This window comes from Gopherus flavomarginatus, chromosome 2 (genome assembly GCF_025201925.1).
Source record: "Gopherus flavomarginatus isolate rGopFla2 chromosome 2, rGopFla2.mat.asm, whole genome shotgun sequence".
Lineage (NCBI taxonomy): Eukaryota > Metazoa > Chordata > Testudines > Testudinidae > Gopherus > Gopherus flavomarginatus.
Window position 1 is genome coordinate 92,053,899 of NC_066618.1, and position 19,592 is coordinate 92,073,490.

General features: G+C 49.2%; 1 protein-coding gene across 3 annotated transcripts in view; it reads right to left on the reverse strand.

Annotated features, from left to right (window-relative positions):
- Positions 1 to 1,327: 1,327 nt before the first annotated feature.
- DPY19L1 (dpy-19 like C-mannosyltransferase 1) overlaps positions 1,328 to 19,592 on the reverse strand; it is a 113,899-nt gene continuing 95,634 nt past the window's right edge. For all 3 annotated transcript variants that reach the window (XM_050937971.1, XM_050937972.1, XM_050937970.1), the window contains 3 exons: positions 19,132 to 19,231; positions 9,059 to 9,184; positions 1,328 to 3,429 (listed from right to left, as the gene is read on the reverse strand). In XM_050937971.1, the coding sequence (XP_050793928.1) occupies positions 3,273 to 3,429; positions 9,059 to 9,184; positions 19,132 to 19,231 (383 nt within the window). In that variant the 3' untranslated portion in view covers positions 1,328 to 3,272. The remainder of the gene's footprint in view (positions 3,430 to 9,058; positions 9,185 to 19,131; positions 19,232 to 19,592) is intronic.

Genomic DNA, 19,592 nt, shown 5'->3' on the forward strand with positions numbered 1-19,592 from the left:
CACTGGTCAAAGCACAGACCTGCCGGGTGGGGAGAGGCGTCCCTCCCTGCCAGGCCCAGCACAGACCTGCCCTGGACTTGCCGTGGCAGGGGGAGAGGAGCCCCTCCCCCGGGTCGACCCAGCCTGCTGGAGCTGCCAGAGAGAGGAGCCCCTCCCTCAGCCCAGCCCAGTCCCACTGAAGCTGCTGTGGCCGGGGAGAGGCACCTCTGCCGCAACCATGAGCTGTTGCGGCAAGAGAGGGCTGGGGGGAGTCCTCTCTCTCCCCTGCAGCCCTGGGGCTGCCTGCACCCCAAATCCCTCAACCCTGACCCCACCCCAGAGCCCACATACCCCACACCCCAACCCTCTGCCCCAGCCCTGAGCCCCCTCCTGCACCCCAAACCCCTTATCCCCACCCCTCCCCAGAGCCTGCACCCCAGCCAGAGCCATCATCCCTCCACATCCTATCCCTCTGCCCTCCGCCCTGAGCCCCCTTCCACACTCCAAACCCCTCGGCCCCACCCCCACCAAGAGTTTTGTTATGTGCACCAATATAGAGGTCATGTGCCATATTACCTCCATATTGGTGCACATAACAAAATTCATTCCACACATGTATGTAAAAAATTAGAGGGAACACTAGTCAGGTCCAAAGATATTAATAGAGTTTAACACAGGTCTGACCAAGCCATATTCTAACATGGTTCCGCAAAATGCACACGTCCTCAGTTTATGGGATTCTTATCTCAACATCCTTTTTCTCCGTACCAATAGATTTTGATCTGATATTTTCCTACTATTATACCTTTTACACTAACATTCTCTTAGTGTTAGATTAAAAGATTTTTTGTAGCTTTGAAATAAAAAATCCCTATGCCACTCAGGAAAGGTCAAGGGGACAAGATAGCATAACCTCCAAGATGCATTACTCACTTTCAAAGAAAGATGTGCCTCGATCACGCGCAAAATAATGCCTGGGGATATAGTCACTGACACTCTCTACAGCTTCCTCTTGGAAGACTAATTTTTACAATATTTTTTTTTATTAAGAACAAATCTCAGTAAATTGAATAATTGAAACTTAAAACTTAGGAATGAATTTCCATTCTAATCAATATTTTGGGGTTAGGCTCATGATTATGTTTTGTGCCTACATTACTAGTGACATTTGTAAGGAAAGGAAAATGGAGGTTGGAAGCATTTTTTTAAAGCGTTAGAGACTCCTGATTTGTTCCATATCATTTGGCAAAGACTATTAATCTATGTAGCTGTCATACCTGTACCTGACATGATTATAATAAATACTATAAAATGTGACGTTTATGGTGAGTAAAAATACAAAAACACATTGCATGAATTTTTTTATTTAACTACATACAAGTACATGTGAACAATTGGCATAAACCCCATAAAAATACAGTACTTTTTGTGCTGTAACACTATTTAGTCACAATGTTTATATAGAAAGATATCCTTTTTACTGCTTTCTTGAAACGCCAACATATTTTAAAAAATTCTCTTCTCCTAAGCCCTTTTTAGTGATCCAGTTTCCTTATAGAAACGTTACCAAAAATACATTTTTGTAAAAGTTAAAAAGTTAATATGTATTTTCAACCCTTTATCTGCACCCTCCCAATAAAGCAATTTTTTAAAAAAAATCAAATACATAAAATACTGATCAGCTTTTATTCCACAGTTCACATATTTTCAACATTTTATTACTACTGTCACAGCTGTAAAAGGTTTATTTCTACAGCATCTATAACTGCTAGATGCAGTCAAGGCTGAATATCTAGTACAGCCACCTAGACCACGGTCATATCATTAGGCTGCTGATTGAACAATTAACATTTATATAGTCTCAAACGTTACAAATCTACATTACTTGTGATGTTTTCTAGTGGCTGTAACATATCGAATTTATAACATCTTGTTTGTTAATAGTCTGTACGGCATCCTTGCTCTACTATACTGGGAAGTGAATTCCCCTGTGAAATTAAGTCCTGTATCCACAATGTCAGGGCCACATTATGGTGAGAGAAATAAGAAAAAACTTCAAAGCAGGAAGGATAATTGCACTCTACATGGTCAGACAATTCAAGGAGAGTATATTTAACATTCGGTTTAGTGATTAAATTTACACAAACTTTTGACCATAATCATAGTACAGTCAGGTTGATTTTGTTACAAGGTTTTTCTTCAGTATTATTTGGATACTTTTAAAAACTATTTTTAAAAACCAGGATTAGTTAAATAAAGCTAGATGTCCAATGTACAACAGAATCTTTAAACAGGCTTTAATAGATGAGGAAAGAAAATGTGATATGAACTAGATGCAGCATTGCCTACAGAATTAAGATGTAGCTCTAGCATTGTTAAGGCAGTGCAGAGCTTATTCTATTACCTTACTAAAGCTATATAACAACAAGAATAAATGACAGATTTTGCCTGAATAAAGTATTTTCCCTTCTTAAACTTCATATGTGCATGTCTGGTTGTTTTGAATGTACTAGAATGTTAAAAATCCTTGGGCAATCAGAGGCTAAGCTACCGGTCAGTTGTATTTGTTTAATTATTTTTTAAAATTAATATTGAAGTTAAGGTTCCAAGCACATGCAAAGTGCACATCATCTAAAGTGTGCAGTTTCAAGATTTTTTAAAAACTATTTCCATTTAAAAAGACAAACTTAAGGCCTGACATTTTTAAAGTGATCCAAAACTATCAGCAACTCTTCTTCAGTTTCTCTTAAAACTATCCTTCACACAGATATGGCTAAAGAAATTGTGTGACTTCTTCAGAAATGTGTGATCAGTATCATGTTATCCAAAGAGGAATACGGGGAGTGATCATTATACTGTGATGGTGATTTAAGAAGTCTGCTGCTAGATGCTACAGCGCCATCCATTAGTTCATAATTACTAGCACCAATGGTTTAAAGAATCTTGCCCTGCTAAGACAGACTGACAGGATTGTTTCACAATTTGATTGGTTTTGAGAACTGTTGTTACTTTCTACAGCCACTTAACTTTTGTTTGGATCAGTATTTATTAAAGAGAGTGTGCAAACATATAATCATTTGCATAGCAAACCTTAAGAGACTGACCCTGAAATAGAAATCCAAACTGTCAGGTTAAGGTACTTCTATAATCAGAATTTCTTTAAAATGACAAAAAATTAAAAATACACATTTCCTCATTTTAAGTTCAGTATAAAAGGTGTTTCTGATTTAGAATTTTGATATGGTTACCAGTTAAAAAGTTGAAAAAGTTTGACAGTTCTTTGCACTGAAGTGTTATTCCCTTGTAACCTTCAAGATTCTGTAAACACTGTTCTGGAATACTGTGTTGAAATATGGCCGGGGATCCTTACTCATAAGGTTACATAAAGGAATTTTGCCAGCATTGGCAGGGTCTTCCACATCCCAAATTTCAGGCATACTGCAACCGGGCCTAGAAAATATTTGAATATGTAAACAAAAATAAAGAAGGACAGGTAAGGAAATGTAATCAAAGAAACATATGGCAAGTTTGTTTTATAAACTAAGGGTTAAAAATGACTGACCTACAAAGGGGAAAAAAGAACTCTTGCTTCTTTATGATGAATTATAGAAAGCACTTAGGTTTTCTTTAAAGGTTTTTTTCACTTGTCTTTACATTGGAAATACAAATCAGATTGGAGAATAAGTGAAAAAATGGTTACCTACCTTTCATAACTGTTGTTCTTTGAGATATGTTGGTCATGTCCATTTGATTCTAGGTGTGTGCGCACCCACGTGCATGGTCGGTGATTATTCCCTTAGCAGTGTTCATAGGGTTGGCTGTGGCGCCCTAGAGTGCCGTGCTCACATGTCAGTATATTTGGTGCTGCCATCCCTATACCCTCTCAGTTCCTTCCTGTCAGCAACTCCAACAGAGGGGTGGGTAATGGAATGGACATGAGCAACACATCTAGAAGAACAACAGTTACGAAAGGTAGGTAACCATTTTTCTTCGAGTGCTTGCTCATGTCGATTCCATTCAAGGTGACTCATAAGCAGTATACATGGAAGTAGGCTCGGAGTTCTTGGTCTTGCAGCTTGCAACAGTCCTCTGCCAAAGCCAGCATCATCTCGAGCTTGATGGGTAAGTGCATAATGAGACGTGAACTTATGGACAGATGACCAGGTAGCGGCTCTACAGATCTCTTGGATTGGCACTTGTGCCAGGAAGGCCGCTGATGACACTTGCACTCTAGTCGAGTGTGCCATCACAAGTACTTTTGCTAGCTCATAGCAGTAGCGGATACAGGCTGTGATCCAGAATGAAGTCCTCTGAGCAGACACTGGATGACTTTTCATCCTGTCTGCCACCACCAGAGGCTCAAAGGGAGGCCCCATGAGCAGTGACAGCACAAGGTTCAAGTCCCAAGGAGGGACTGGACCCCAGACGTGAGGGTAGAGATGCTCCAGAGCTTTCAAAAACTAGGCCATCATGTTTTGAACGAAGACCGACCTGCCCTGAAGCAGAGGGTGGAAGGCTGAAACAGCGGCCAGGTGGACCCTGATAGATGACAGGGACAATCTTTGTAGTTTGAGGTGCGGCAGATAATCCAGAGAGGCCTGGATACATCATTACAAGGCCCAGCACATGAACCTTTTCCACTTGGCCAGGTAAGTTGCTCTGGTGGACGGTTTTCTGCTACCCAACAAGACCCGTTGAATCCGGGCCAAGCATTCCCGTTCTTCCGCATTCAGCCATGCAGTCAAGTGCAATGCCACCAGGTTTGAGTGAAGAAGACTTCCATGTTTCTGAGACAGCAGGTCCAGCCAGAGAGGTAGCTGCAGTGGGACGGCTACCGAAAGATTCAGCAGCATGCCAAACCAGTTCTATTGAGACCACGTGGGGGCTATCAGGATAACCTTTACCTTGTCCTGTTTCATCTTCACAAGGACTGTGGATCAACAGCACTGGTGGGAAGGCGTATACATCAGGGCTCCTGACCATGGGAGCAGAAAGGCATCTGACAGGGAGCCCCTGTCCATACCCCAGATTGAACAGAACACGTGGCATTTCCTGTTCTGACAGGACAGGAACAAGTCCACCTGGGAATTCCCCAGAAGATCATATGGACCTCCTCCAGCTGGAGAAACCACTCTTGGCAAGATGAGAAGGTCCTGCCGAGGTGATCTGCTAACACGTTCCTGGTCCTGGGCGGATGCATGGCTATCAGATGAATAGCATGCTGCGCACAGAAGTTCCAGTGGTGGAGAGCTTCTTGGCAAAGGGCCAACAACATGGCTCCGCTGTAAATGTTGATGTAATGCATCGCAGCAGTATTGTTCATCCGGACCTGCACCACCTTGCCTTCAGGTGAGGCAAGAAAGCCTGACAGGTCAGGCAAACCGCTCTGAGCTCCCTTGACTTGTTGAGGCGTCGCAGGTCCAGAATAAGTCAGGTCCCATTTTGCTTTCAGGATTAGGAAGTAGAGGGAGTAGAAACCTTTTCCTTTTATGTCCCAAAGGACCTTCTCCACCGCCCCCAGGTGCAGGATGTTCTTGACCTCTTGAACAAGGAATTGCTTGTGAGACAGGTCCCTGAAGAGGGACGGGGAATGGGTGGGGTGGGAGGGAGGGACAGCCAAGAATTGCAGCGTGTAGCCTGGAGATACTATCTCTAGCACCTAGTGGTTCGAGGTGATCCATGACCAGGACGAATGGTAGGGATGAAGACAATTGAGGAAAGAATGATGTGGATCCAGGGAGTTAACAGGGATGTCACTCTCGAGCGCATCTTCAAAATGAGAACTTCTGGCCCCCAGGATGCTTTGCCGAGCTGGGTTGCTTGAGTGAGCAGGAGGAGGAAAGGCGGTGACGACTAAAGCTCATGTTTCTATCCCTTCTCCTTGCAGATTCCTGTTGAGGCCGCCAAGGCCTTGGCAGCGGTGATGGCCGAAACTGCTTCTTCGCCAATTGTGGCGTACGCAGACACAGCGAGTGAAGGGTGGCCCATGCAGCCTTGCATCGGTCTGCTCCACAAAGAGACCATTCCCATCAAATGGGAGATCATGAACTGAGGCCTGCATTTCCTAGGATGGGCCAGCGGTCTGAAGCCAGAAGCTGCGCCTCACGACCACCATCGATGCAAACACCCTAGCCGCTGAATTGGCCACATTCCACACCATTTGAAGGGAGCACCTTGCTGCTGGACCCTCCTCCACCAGGGTACCAAACTCCTGGGCCAAGTGCTGGGGCAGGGACTCCTTGAGCTTATGGAGAGTCTCCCATAAGTTGAAATTGTTTCTGCTGAAAAGAGTCTGGTGGTTCACCAACCGGAACAAGTCTGGCCATTGAATAAATTTTCCTTCCAAAAAGCTCTAGCCTCTGGGCCTCTATTTTTGGGGTCAAACTGGTGTGCCCGTTTGTCCTTCTCGTTAGCTGCTGAAACAACCAGCAAGCCTGGAGGCAGGTGGGTATATAAGTACTCGAACCCGATGGCTGGCATAAAGTACTTTTTCTCAGCCCTCTTGGAGGTGGGAGGGATGGACGATAAGGTTTGCCAGGGGACCTTAGGTTTTTTTATGATCCCATTGTGCACTGGTAGTGCAATAAGGGCAGGGCTAGATGCCGAGAGCATACTGAACAGGATGTCTGCCTGTTTAGTCATCTCCTCTACCTCCAGGCCCAAGATTTTGGCCACCCGTTGAAGCAGGGCCTGGTGCTCTTTGAAGTCATTTGGCAGGCTGGCACTCAAGCCCCCCCTCCACCTCATTCGGGAATGGGGATAATGACTAGACCATTGGGGGAGGCACTGGGGCATCATACCCCGAGGGGAAGAGGGTTTTGGGGTGGACACTCACTCCTCTATCCCGACCTCTAAGTGCACTTTGCGCACTGAGCCTGGTGCTGCCAGCTGTTGCTCTGAGGAGACAGCCAATGAATGGTGAGAAGGGGGCACAGGCATCACAGGCATGCCCCACGCACTCCAGTAGGGCCACTGTCCTGGCCACTGGCTGTGTTGCCAAGATGGCATCGCTGAGATTGATGCAGCCTCAGGTGCCCAACTGTGCCAGTGATGCCTTGGCAAGGGGCTGAATTCCCTCTGTGCCAGAGGAATCCCCCTCTGGTGATCACAGTGGGGCTGTCGATGTCTGCATCTGGTGGCTAACCATTGCCACTGGAGACCGGCATTTTGAATAGGAGGACCGGGGGTGGGAGGACTGGTACCGCGACAGAGACCGTTCCCAAGCTGCGGGGGGGGGGGGGGGGAATCTATGCCGAGAAGATGACCAGCGGGAAGGGGACAGGCGCCTCCCCCTAGGCGATCTGCGTTGAGAGGGAAAAGACCGCAATCACGGTGCAGGTGATCTAAGGCAATCCGCGGAGGACCTGGGTTGTGAAGCCGGAGATCTGTGGCGCAGAGACGGAGAGCGTTATCTTGGTTCTGGGGAGCGGCGATGCTCATTTGCCCTCTGACGGGGCTTGACGGCTGGCTTGACCTTGTAGAGAGCCTTTACTGCTTCCTGAGACACACATGGCACTGGCGACACTGGTAGAGGCCTCTGCACACCGGGAAAGCCTTGGAAGGTGTCAACGCCGCCATAAGCCTGCGTCCCCAACCGCTCCCAGGAGTTGGTAGTGGATCTGTTGGGGGGCATGGGGCCCCCATTAGGGAGGCACATCCATGTGGCTCTAGTGCTGCCCGAACTGGGTCCTTTGCTTGATACCCCAGGGCCCTTCTTGTTTGGTACTGGGGAGCCGTCTTTCTTGGACTTCTTTTTGGGCACCAGTTCTGGAGAGTGGTGCCAAGGGTACATTACGCACCAAGGCCGAAGTGCTAGGGGTAGAGTCTGGCTGGGAAGGCCTGGAAGCCGGGTGGAGAGCAGTTTCCATAAGGCCCTCAAATGAATGTCACGCTCTTTCTGGGTCCTTGGTTGAAAGTTCTTACAGATGCAACACTTGTCTTTCACATGCAATTCCCCCAGGCGGCTGCTATGAGGGTCACTAACAGGCATAAGCCTGTTGCAGTCAGAGCAGGGCGTAAAACCTGGAGACCGGGGCATGCTCCACCTGGAGCGAAGTCTGTGTTGGGACTCTAACTTCTAACTATGCTACTTAACGACCACTTAAACACTAACAACTATGAACAAACTGTTTACAAGGCTCTAAGGCTTGAAGACAGTAGAAACTAAACAGATAGCTCTTGCTACGCAAGGAAAAGACACTCTGACTAACCACCATGAGAGGTAAGAAGAACTGAGAGGGCATAGGGCTGGCGGCACTCAAGAGGGTGCCACAGCTGACCCTCCGGATACCACTAAGGCAAAAATCTCAGATGACCATGCACATATCTAGAATGGAATTGACATGAGCAAGCATCCAAAGAAGAAAATTATATTACAAGATAAAAAATATATATATAGTCAAAAAAATCTTGTTTGGGTTTTGTAACATCTATTTCATTTCCAGGAAAAAAATTGCAGAAAAAATTCAACACCTTTGGACTTCATCATACAAACACATCTGCAACTGCCTTCATAGCATAGTGATCTGCTTGCTCTGCATTAACTTTAATTGTGTTCTACAATTAGGTTTAAGGTTATAATCCTAAAATGTTCACACAGAAGCTTAACTTTACACATATTAATACAGTCAATAGAACTACTGTGTGTAGAGTTACATGTGTATTTGAAGGATCTGGGCCCAAATTTGTTTCTCGTACTTAATTATGGTTAAGGATAAATGTAAATTCAAACAACACATCTAACACAAATTAGCTAATATCTAATGTTCATGTACCTGTGGGTGTTTGAACAACATAGCTCAACGTAAAGAGGCTCAGTGACTGTGAAAGTTCTCAGAGTTGTAAAGTCCGTTTTTCTATTCACACATCTCAAATCTGTTTGTGTAGATAGAGAGCCTGGCTCTATCTGTATTAATGCAATTCATAGTTTAAGAACTTGTGCTAAACGTGAAATAAATCTGCAAGTTCTAATGAAGGGTTACTATAATTCTTCCATCAACCTCCACAATCCAAAGACAAGATCCAGTATATCCTCAGCTATACTTTGGACAGAATATTGATGCTGAATACTAATACTCACTTAGTTCTTCTTATGCACCACGACTCTTCTAAGATGTAATAATTCACTCCTAGTTTTAACAATTCTTTTTTCACTTCTTTTGCTGGTTTTCGACTATACATGGAATACACTATTTTAGTTCTGGCCCTTTGAAAAGAAAAAAAATCCATAAAAGTTGTTAGCAAATCAGATGGAAGGGTGGGGAGAACCAAATTATTTAGGATGGATAAAATAGCCAGACTGGGGCCTGGTCTACACTACGAGTTTATATTGAATTTAGCAGCGTTAAATCGCATTAACCTTTCACCTGTCCATGCAACGAAGCCCTTTATATCGATATAAAGGGCTCTTAATACCGGTATCTGTAATCCTCCCCGACGAGGGGAGTAGCACTGAAATCGGTATTGCCATTTCGGATTAGAGTTAGTGTGGCCGCAATTCGACGGTATTGGCCTCCGGGCACTATCCCACAGTGCACCATTGTGACTGCTCTGGACAGCAATCTGAACTCTGATGTACTGGCCAGGTAGACAGGAAAAGCCCCGCAAATTTTTGAATTTCATTTCCTGTTTGCCCAGCATGGAGTGTCGATCAGCACGGGTGACCATGCAGTCCCAGAATCAAAAAAGAGCTCCAGCATGGCCCGTACGGGAGATACTGAATCTGATCTCTGTATGGGGAGATGAATCTGTTCTATCAGAACTCAGTTCCAAAAGATGAAATGCCAAAACATTTGAAAAAATCTCCAAGACTATGATAGACAGAGGCCACAGCAGGGACTCAACACAGCGCTGCGTGACAAGCTAACGGAAAGCCAAAGAATCAAATGGACGCTCATGGAGGGAGGGAGGGGGGACTGAGGACTCCAGCTATCCCACAGTTCCCGCAATCTCCAAAAACCATTTGCATTCTTGGCTAAGCTCCCAATGCCTGAAGGGTCAAAAACATTGTCGCGGGTGGTTCAGGGTATATGTCATCAATCTCCTCCTCTCCTCGTGAAATAAAAGGAAAAAAAAATTGTTTCTCGCCTTTTTTCAACGTCACCGTATGTCTACTGCATGCTGCTGGTAGATGCAGTGCTGCAGTGCTGAACAGCAGCATCCCCTCCCCTTTCCTTCCTGATGGCAGAAGGTGCAATATGCTTGGTAGCCGGCCTCACTGTCCCGTGAGTGCTCCTGGCTGGCCTCGGTGAGGTCAGCCAGGGGCACCTAGGTCATTCCCTTCTTTAAGCTTTGTCTCCTGGAGATTCAGTTCTGCCTGGACTATCATAGCAGCTGGAGGCTGTGCTCCACCTCGTTCTATCTCAAAAAAGTCAGTGTTTCTTATTCATGTATTGTATATTACTTCATCACACAAATGGGGGGATAACTGCCACGGTAGCCCAGGAGGGGTATGGGAGGAGGGAAGCAACGGGTGGGGTTGTTGCAGGGGCACCCCCCCCCCCCCGTGAATGGCATGCAGCTCATCATTTCTGCGGGATGTCTGGGGTTCTGACCCAGAACGGCTGTGCTCTCTGGTTCTTTAGTAGACTTGCCCGATATTCTAGGCAGGACTGACTCTACCTTTAGACAAAATGTAAAGAAGGGAATGACCTGGGGAGTCATTCCCATTTCTGTCCATGCGCCCCTGGCTGACCTCACTAAGGCCAGCCAGAAGCGCCCACGACAGCAGCAGATGCTACAACAGGACTGGTAACCGTCTCTGCTAACTTGCAAAGGCAAATGAATGCTGCTGTGTAGCACTGCAATACCGCGTCTGTCAGCAGCATCCAGTAGACATACAGTGACAGTGAAAAAAGGCTAAACGGGCTCCATGGTTGCTGTGCTATGGCGTCTGCCAGGGCAATCCAGGGAAAAGAGTGCGAAATGATTGTCTGCCGTTGCTTTCACGGAGGGAGGATTGACTGACGACATTTACCCAGAATCACACACGACACTGTTTTTGCCCCATCATGCATTGGGATCTCAACCCAGAATTCCAATGGGCAGGGGAAACTGCGGGAACTATGGGATAGCTATGGGAGTGCAACACTCCGGAAATCAACTCTAGCCTCAGTACATGGATGCACACCGCCGAATTAATGTGCTTAGTGTGGCCGCGTGCACTCGACTTTACACAATCTGTTTCCAATCAGAATAATCCCATAGTGCAGATATACCCTGAGATACTATAATGAGGGGGGTTGTATAAAAAAGGCAGACCGTTTTGTAAGAAAAGCATGTAATAAACCCAAGTACTCTAACATAAATATAAGTTTAACATTTAAGTTATTTGCCCTCCTATTTTAGGCATGGCACCAGGAAACACTGCAGCTTATTTCATTCCGACTGTGTATCACTTGTGGGAGAGAAGCAACAACTTTCTACTGAATTGGCCTTTAGGACACATTTATATTTTAGATGATTCAGTTCCAGCCATTTTGTTCTAACTTCATTCAGATTCATTCCACAGATTTTGACTGAAGTAGGTTACGTTTCTTCTGGTTTAATGAGAAACAAGATGAATGTCCTGGGTGGACCTCTGTTTGCCCTCCCAGGAAAGTGAGCTTCCTTAGATTTGTAAAAAGAGACTTTGAGACAGAACTTTTTCTTTCCATTTCCCACTAGACTGAACAGAACATGACTTTAGTTTAAAGACAAGAAAGGGTGAGCAGAATCACCAAAAAGGAAAGCCTGGCATTATGATCTACTGTCAATGCACTGGAGTAATGTACATAACCATATTATAACCTTAACAGAATTCTATTTGTCCTTAAAAGAGAAGGTTAGTGAAAGTCCGAAGACACGCAGTGAATCATTTAGAATATTCTCCACAAAACCCTGTCAGTGTTGTGCTGATATGACTGTAGGGTGGGGAAGTAAGGCTAATAGCTGTTTTGCAGACTTGTCCCAAAATATTACGGCTCTGATACCAAGTACAGTTGAAGGGGATTGTCTGGAGACAGAGAGCAACATGATCGTAGTTGGGTCTTACATCTGAACACAAACATACGATAAACATGTGGCAATATCTGTGTGCTCCCCTTCCCCTATCCTCTTTCCACAAACTCGAGTTGCCAAAGACTGTTGCAATGATACTTGAGGATAAGATGCAAGATATTAAACTTTTTAAATAAATGAATTTCAGAAGTCAATTTACACAAAAAGTTTAGGTTCTGAAAATTGCAAGGAAAACAAATTAAGCCATCAAATGTCATATGAATGAACTGACCAAAAAAGTCTGTGCAAAATTTGAATTTCAATCAGTCTTAATAAAAGAAGTTCCTAACTTAATAATCAACATTTAAATAATATGATTTAATACATCAAGAAAACACAAAAGACGGTTACTCACCTTTGTAACTGTTGTTCTTCGAGATGTGTTGCTCAAATCCATTCCAGTTAGGTGTGCGCGCCGCGCGTGCACGTTCGTCGGAAACTTTTTACCCTAGCAACTCCAGTGGGCCGGCAGGTCGCCCCCTGGAGTGGCGCCGCCATGGCGCTCGATATATACCCCTGCCGGCCCACCCGCTCCTCAGTTCCTTCTTGCTGGCTACTCCGACAGTGGGGAAGGAGGGCGGGTGTGGAATGGATGTGAGCAACACATCTCGAAGAACAACAGTTACAAAGGTGAGTAACCGTCTTTTCTTCTTCGAGTGATTGCTCACATCCATTCCAGTTAGGTGAATCCCAAGCCATACCTAGGCGGTGGGGTCGGAGTAAGAAGTCGCGGCATGGAGCACTGCAGATCCGAAGGCCGCATCCTCTCTTGACTGCTGGACCAGGGCGTAGTGGGACGCGAAGGTGTGGACCGATGACCAGGTCGCTGCCCGACAGATTTCCTGGATGGGCACACGGGCAAGGAAAGCCAGCGACAACGCCTGCGCCCTGGTAGAATGCGCAGTCACACGGCCCGTAGGAACGTGGGCCAGCTCATAGCAGGTCCTGATACAGGACGTTACCCATGAGGATAATCTCTGCGAGGAGATAGGAAGCCCCTTCATGCGGTCTGCTACTGCCACGAAAAGTTGGGGGGATTTGCGGAACGGTTTGGTCCTCTCTACATAGAACGCGAGGGCCCTACGGACATCAAGCGAGTGGAGCTGTTGCTCCCTGCCTGAAGAGTGAGGCTTCGGGAAAAAAACCGGGAGGAATATCTCTTGGTTGATGTGGAAGGTCGAGACCACCTTGGGGAGAAAGGCAGGGTGTGGCCTCAGCTGCACCTTACCTTTGTGGAAGACTGTATACGGGGGGTCTACCACGAGAGCCCGGAGTTCCGACACCCGCCTAGCTGAGGTGATAGCTGAGGTGAAAGGCAGTCTTCCAAGAGAGATAGAGTAGGGAGCAAGTAGCTAACGGCTCAAAGGGGGGCCCCATGAGCCGAGACAACACCAGGTTAAGATCCCAGGTTGGAGCAGGGAGTCGGACGTTAGGGTACAAACGTTCCAGCCCTTTTAGGAATCTAGTCACCGTCGGGTGAGAAAAAACGGAGCGGCCATCCCCACCCGGGTGAAAGGTGGAGATAGCTGCCAGGTGGACCCGCAAAGATGATATCGCCAGGCCCTGTTGTTTGAGGGACCAAACATAGTCTAAGATATTGGCCACCGAAACTTCCAAAGGGCGGAGACCTTTCTCCACACACCAACAGGAGAAACGCTTCCACTTGGCCGAGTATGTCGCTCTAGTGGAAGGCTTCCTGCTGCCCAAAAGTACCTCCCGTACCGGGGTGGAGCAGCGCAGTTCAGAACCAGTCAGCCACGCAGGAACCACGCCGCTAGGTGCAGCGACTGCAGGTCCGGGTGACAGAGAGTCCCGTGTTCCTGGGTAATCAGGTCCGGGTGAAGGGGCAGGGGAACTGGGTCGGCTTTGGCCAGGTCCAGCAGCATGGGGTACCAATGTTGCCTGGGCCACGCCGGGGCTACCATGATCACGCGAGCCCTGTCCCTGCGCACCTTCAGAAGGACCCTGTGGACCAGTGGGAACGGGGGAAACGCGTAGTACAAGTGGGTCGTCCACGGAATAAGGAAGGCATCCGCTATAGACCCGGGCTCCCTGCCCTGAAAGGAGCAGAACGCCTGGCACTTCTTGTTCCCCCCGGACGCGAAGAGGTCCACACGGGGATAACCCCACCTCTGGAAGATTGAGAGGGCGACGTCCGGGCGAAGGGACCACTCGTGTGATAGGAAGGATCTGCTCAGGCGATCCGCCAGCGTGTTCCGTACTCCGGGGAGGAAGGAAGCCGTGAGGTGAATGGAGTGGGCTACACAAAAGTCCCAGAGTCGCATCGCCTCGTGACACAGGGGAGAGGATCTGGTGCCGCCCTGCTTGTTGATATAGTACATGGTTGTCGTGTTGTCGGTAAACACCGCGACACAACGACCTCAAAGCTGGTGACAGAACGTTTGACAAGCAAGGCGGACCGCTCTCAGCTCCCGCATGTTGATGTGCAGCTTCACCTCCTGCGGGGACCACAGGCCCTGTGTTCTCAGGGTTCCCAGGTGGGCCCCCCAGCCAAGATCTGAGGCATCCGTTGTTAGGGACACCGAAGGCTGAGGTGGGTGGAAAGGGAGTCCCGCACACACTACGGACTGGTCTAGCCACCAGCCGAGAGAATCTAACACCCCCTGGGGGATTGTGATCAGCATGTCTAGCGGTTGCCTTGCCGGCCGGTAATGAGCAATGAGCCACAGCTGGAGGGGTCTCATGCGGAGCCGAGCGTAACCGGTCACAAATGTGCATGCTGCCATGTGGCCTAACAGGGTTAGACATGTCCGTATTGATGTCAAGGGGGCTGCCCGCAATCGCTGAACGATCGCCGACAACGCCTGGAACCTTGGCAACAGCAGAAGGGCCCTGGCCACGGTGGAGTCCAGGACGGCCCCAATGAACTCCACCCTCCGCGTGGGGAGCAGGGTGGACTTGTCTATGTTGATCATGAGGCCCAAGGTAGCAAACAGGCCGGTGATCCTGCGGACGTGGCTGCAAACCTGTAGTTCCGACGTGCCCCGAATTAACCAATCGTCTAGGTAAGGGAACACGTGGATACGACTGCGCCGAAGATGTGCCACAACGACTGCCATGCATTTTGTAAATACCCTCGGGGCCGTATAGAGGCCAAATGGGAGGACTGCAAATTGGTAGTGAAGGCGGCCCACCACGAATCGAAGGAAACGTCTGTGGTGTGGCCAAATGGCAATGTGAAAATAAGCGTCCTGCATGTCGAGGGCGGCGTATCAGTCTCCCGGATCCAGGGATGGGATAATGGTCCCCAGGGATACCATGCGGAACTTCAACTTCACTAGGTATTTGTTGAGCTCTCACAGGTCGAGGATAGGCCTGAGGCCTCCCTTGGCCTTGGGGATCAGAAAGTAGCGGGAACAAAACCCCTTGCCTTTCTCGTTTTTCGGAACCGCCTCTATAGCTCCTTTGTTGAGGAGCGTCTGTACCTCCTGTCGAAGGAATTGCTCGTGAGAGGGGTCCCTGAAGAGGGACGAGGAAGGGGGGCGGGAAGGAGGAAACGATATAAACTGCAGGCGGTAGCCCGTCTGCACCGTGCGCAAGACCCAGCGGTCCGATGTTATTTGGGTCCACGCCGGGAGGAAAAACGAAAGGCGGTTGGAAAACGGGGGGGAAGGATCCGTGGGGGAAACTGTTACTGCACCCTCGGGCGCACCTTCAAAACGAAGGCTTGGGTCCAGGCGGGGGCTTGGAGGAGCTTTGATTCTGCCCCCCCGGTTCCCCGAATGCCTACGCCTTCCATTCCTGCCACGGCGCCTATTGAGGTCCTGCCGTTGGCGGAACTGGGGGTATGGCCTGCGCTGCTGTTGCTGCTGTGGCCGGAAGGGTCTGCGCTGTGTTCCCGGCGTGTGCATCCCTAGGGAGCGCATAATGACCCGATTGTCTTTGAGACTCTTAAGTCTGGGGTCTGTCTTTTCCGAAAACAGGCCCTGGCCTTCGAATAGGAGGTCCTGGATGGTATATTGGAGCTCCGGTGGAAGGCCAGAGACCTGAAGCCAGGAGATACGGCGCATCGTTACTCCCGAGGCGAGGGTGCGGGCAGCCGAGTCTGCAGCGTCCAAAGAAGCTTGCAACGAGGTTCGTGCAACCTTCTTGCCCTCGTCCAGAATGGCCGCAAATTCTTGGCGGGCCTCCTGTGGCAGCAGCTCTTTGAATTTGTCCGCTGCCACCCACAAATTAAAGGCGTATCTGCTGAGCAGGGCTTGTTGGTTTGAAACCCTGAGCTGAAGGGCCCCAGCTGAGTAGACCTTGCGGCCAAGGAGGTCCATACGTCTGGCCTCCTTGGATTTGGGGGCTGGAGCTTCCTGCCCATGACGCTCCCTCTCGTTCACCGACTGTACCACCAGGGAACACGGTGTCGGGTGTACGTGGAGGTACTCATAGCCCTTGGAGGGGGCCATGTACTTCCTCTCGACGCCCCTTGCCATAGGGGGGATGGAGGCCGGTGACTGCCAGATTGTATTGGCGTTGGCCTGGATCGTCCTAATGAAGGGTAGGGCGACCCTGGTGGGAGCATCAGATGAGCGGATGGTGACGATAGGGTCCTCGATCTCAGAGACCTCCTCGGCTTGCAGGCTCAGATTCTGGGCTACTCGCCTAAGGAGGTCTTGGTGCGCCCTGAGATCCAGCGGAGGAGGGCTACTGGAGGAGGTGCCAGCCACCGCTTCATCAGGGGAGGAGGATGAGGAGACCCCCGGCAAGAAAGTGTCCAGTGGGGGGTCTCCCTCAGCCCTCGCCTCTGTCTCAGGAGCAAGAGCGGGGTCTTGCTGCTTGGATCCTTCCTCTCCATCCGGGGAGGGAGGGGGGCGAGACAACGAAGCCTCCGGCACCCTGTGCTCCGTCGTTGCAGGCCTAGCAGGAAGCTGTTGGGGGCCCTGGGCTTGATGGTATGCCCAGGGGGTCCAAACCCCCCACTGCTGCGGACCTTGGTCCTGTTGCGGAGGGTCTTGAAATAATGCCGCCTGCCTGTCGGTGCCCAGCGCATACACGCTGTCTGCTTGGGAAGACACCGACAGCTGCCTAGAAGGCCATGGCGGGGCCGACCCCGGCTGGTAAGGGTCTGCGCGGGTCGGCACCGAAGATCTTCTCGGTGCCGGGGATCGGTACCGGGAGTCATAGCGGCGCCGGGATCGGGACCGGGTTCTGCCTCGGTGCCGGGATCTGGACCGGTACCAGTCGCTGCTTCGGTGCCGGGATCGGGACCGGGACCTGCCACCGACGCGGTGCCGGGAGGTCAACCGGGACCGGGACCTGCCACCAGCTCGGTGCTGGGAGGTCGACCGGCGCGGCGAGTGACGGCGAGACCGGCTCCTCGAGTCACGGTGCCGGTATCGACGGCTGGAGTCGGACTGCGACCGTCTGGAGGTCGATCGGTGCCGCGAGTGCGACCGGTACCGCCGAGGGGAGCGGTGCCGGGACTGCGAGCGGCGGCGGGACCTGGATCGCGAGCGCGAGTCCCGAGACGGTGCCGTCATCATGGGTTTGCCTCTAGATGCGACCCGCACCGGAGGTACCGGGGGTGGCAGCTGAGTAGACTCAGTTAGGGCAATAAGGTCCCGTGCCGAGGCGAAGGTCTCCGGTGTGGATGGGACCAATAGCTCAACCCCAGATCTTATGGGGGAGCTTGGCGGCACTGGACTCAACGGACCCACCGGGCCCGGAGTCGACGGTGCCGGTAGTGCCGCGGCCGATGTCGATGCCGGGCGCTCCAATCGGGTCTGCCTGGCTGGAGTAGCAGACGTTGACGGTCTCGCCTCTGCACCCGGTGCCGGGGAAAGTCGGTGCCGGGGAGTCTTCCCGGTGCCGGTGCGATCCGGTGCCGGCGCCGAGATCACGGCCTGTGAAGCTGCAGGGTCAAGTGCCGCCTCCATGAGGAGAGTCGTGAGTCTCTGGTCTCTCTCTTTCTTAGTCCTGGGCTTAAAAGCCTTGCAGATGCGGCACTTGTCTGACCTGTGCGATTCCCCCAGGCACTTCAGACACGCGTCGTGGGGGTCGCTGGTGGGCATAGGCTTTTTACAGGCCGCACACTGCTTAAAGCCCGGCGAACCAGGCATGAGCCCGGTGCCGGGTGCCGGGAAGGGCTACAGCCCAGACCGGCGAACAACTATATACAATACTATTTACACCTAATTAATTAAGTAACTATACTTAACGATCTACTAACAACTGTAACAATAACGGTAGTTAACAAGGAGAGCTAGGGACGTGGAGGACAGCTATGCCGCGCTCCACAGTTCCAACGACCGACACGGCGGTAAGAAGGAACTGAGGAGCGGGTGGGCCGGCAGGGGTATATATCGAGCGCCATGGCGGCGCCACTCCAGGGGGCGACCTGCCGGCCCACTGGAGTTGCTAGGGTAAAAAGTTTCCGACGAACGTGCACGCGCGGCGCGCACACCTAACTGGAATGGATGTGAGCAATCACTCGAAGAAGAACCCTTGTTTACAGTAATATTTAAGTCAATAAAGCTGCAGTCTTGAGAACTGGTCTGTTCACTGGGCCATGGGAAAACAGAGCAACAAGAGGTAGATTTAGTAGCAGGATGTTGCTTCAGACTTCATAATTACACAATATTTTTTATTACTAAAGCTACATTTAAACTTTAATGCTACAGTGGCACAACTGCAACTGCATTACTGTAGCACTTCAGTGTATTGACGACCTATGCTGACGGGTGGGCTTCTCCCAGTGGTGTAGGTAATCCACCTTCCCAACAGGCAGTAACTCAGTCAACAGAAGAATTCTTCTGTTGATCTAGAGCTGTCTACACCAGGGGCTAGGTTGGTTTAACTACGCAACATGGTGGTGTGGACTTTTCATGCCCCTGACCGACAAAGCTGAGTCGACCTAACTTTTTAGTGTAGACCAGCCTTAAGTCTGAACCATTACTGTGTCTCTACTACTTCTATCCCACAATGGACTATTGTCCTTCAACTTGTTGATGACTATTTTAAAACAATGTTGATTACTCAAATAAAAATATGGTCTAGAACTTCATGGATTTAAAAAAAATTGTACTAGACAACATGATGATCATTACTATTGTACATCACAAGGCTAAAATAGTTAGAGGAATAAAACTGAACTTCGAAATTTACCTCAGCCCTGCATCTTCATAATGGGGATGATTTACAATAGGTCGAAGGGCAGACAACTTGACACTTGCCATTGTAGGCATTGCTCCTGCAAAAACAGCATCTGAAATATATAATGAAAGACTTATTTAAAGTAAGGATAACAAAAAAGGGGAGAAAAGATTTTCAGTTTCAGATAGCCAAACCAGCATAGCTCTAGATAATTCAACAGAATAAATGTAAGGAAGGAGAGAATGTTGCACTTAAAAAAAAAATCCTTAAATGTAATTGCTCTGAAAGCTTGGTTCAAATAGCCTGTGAAGAGATGCTCAAAAGACAAAGGCCAACGATTTTCAAAACTAACTATTTATTTGGGATGACAAGCACCCAAGTACATGAATGCTGTTGCACTTAAGAACACAAGCATTTAAAAAGTGTTCATATTTCAGGAGAAACTTTTGAGACAAACATTGAACTTTCCTTTG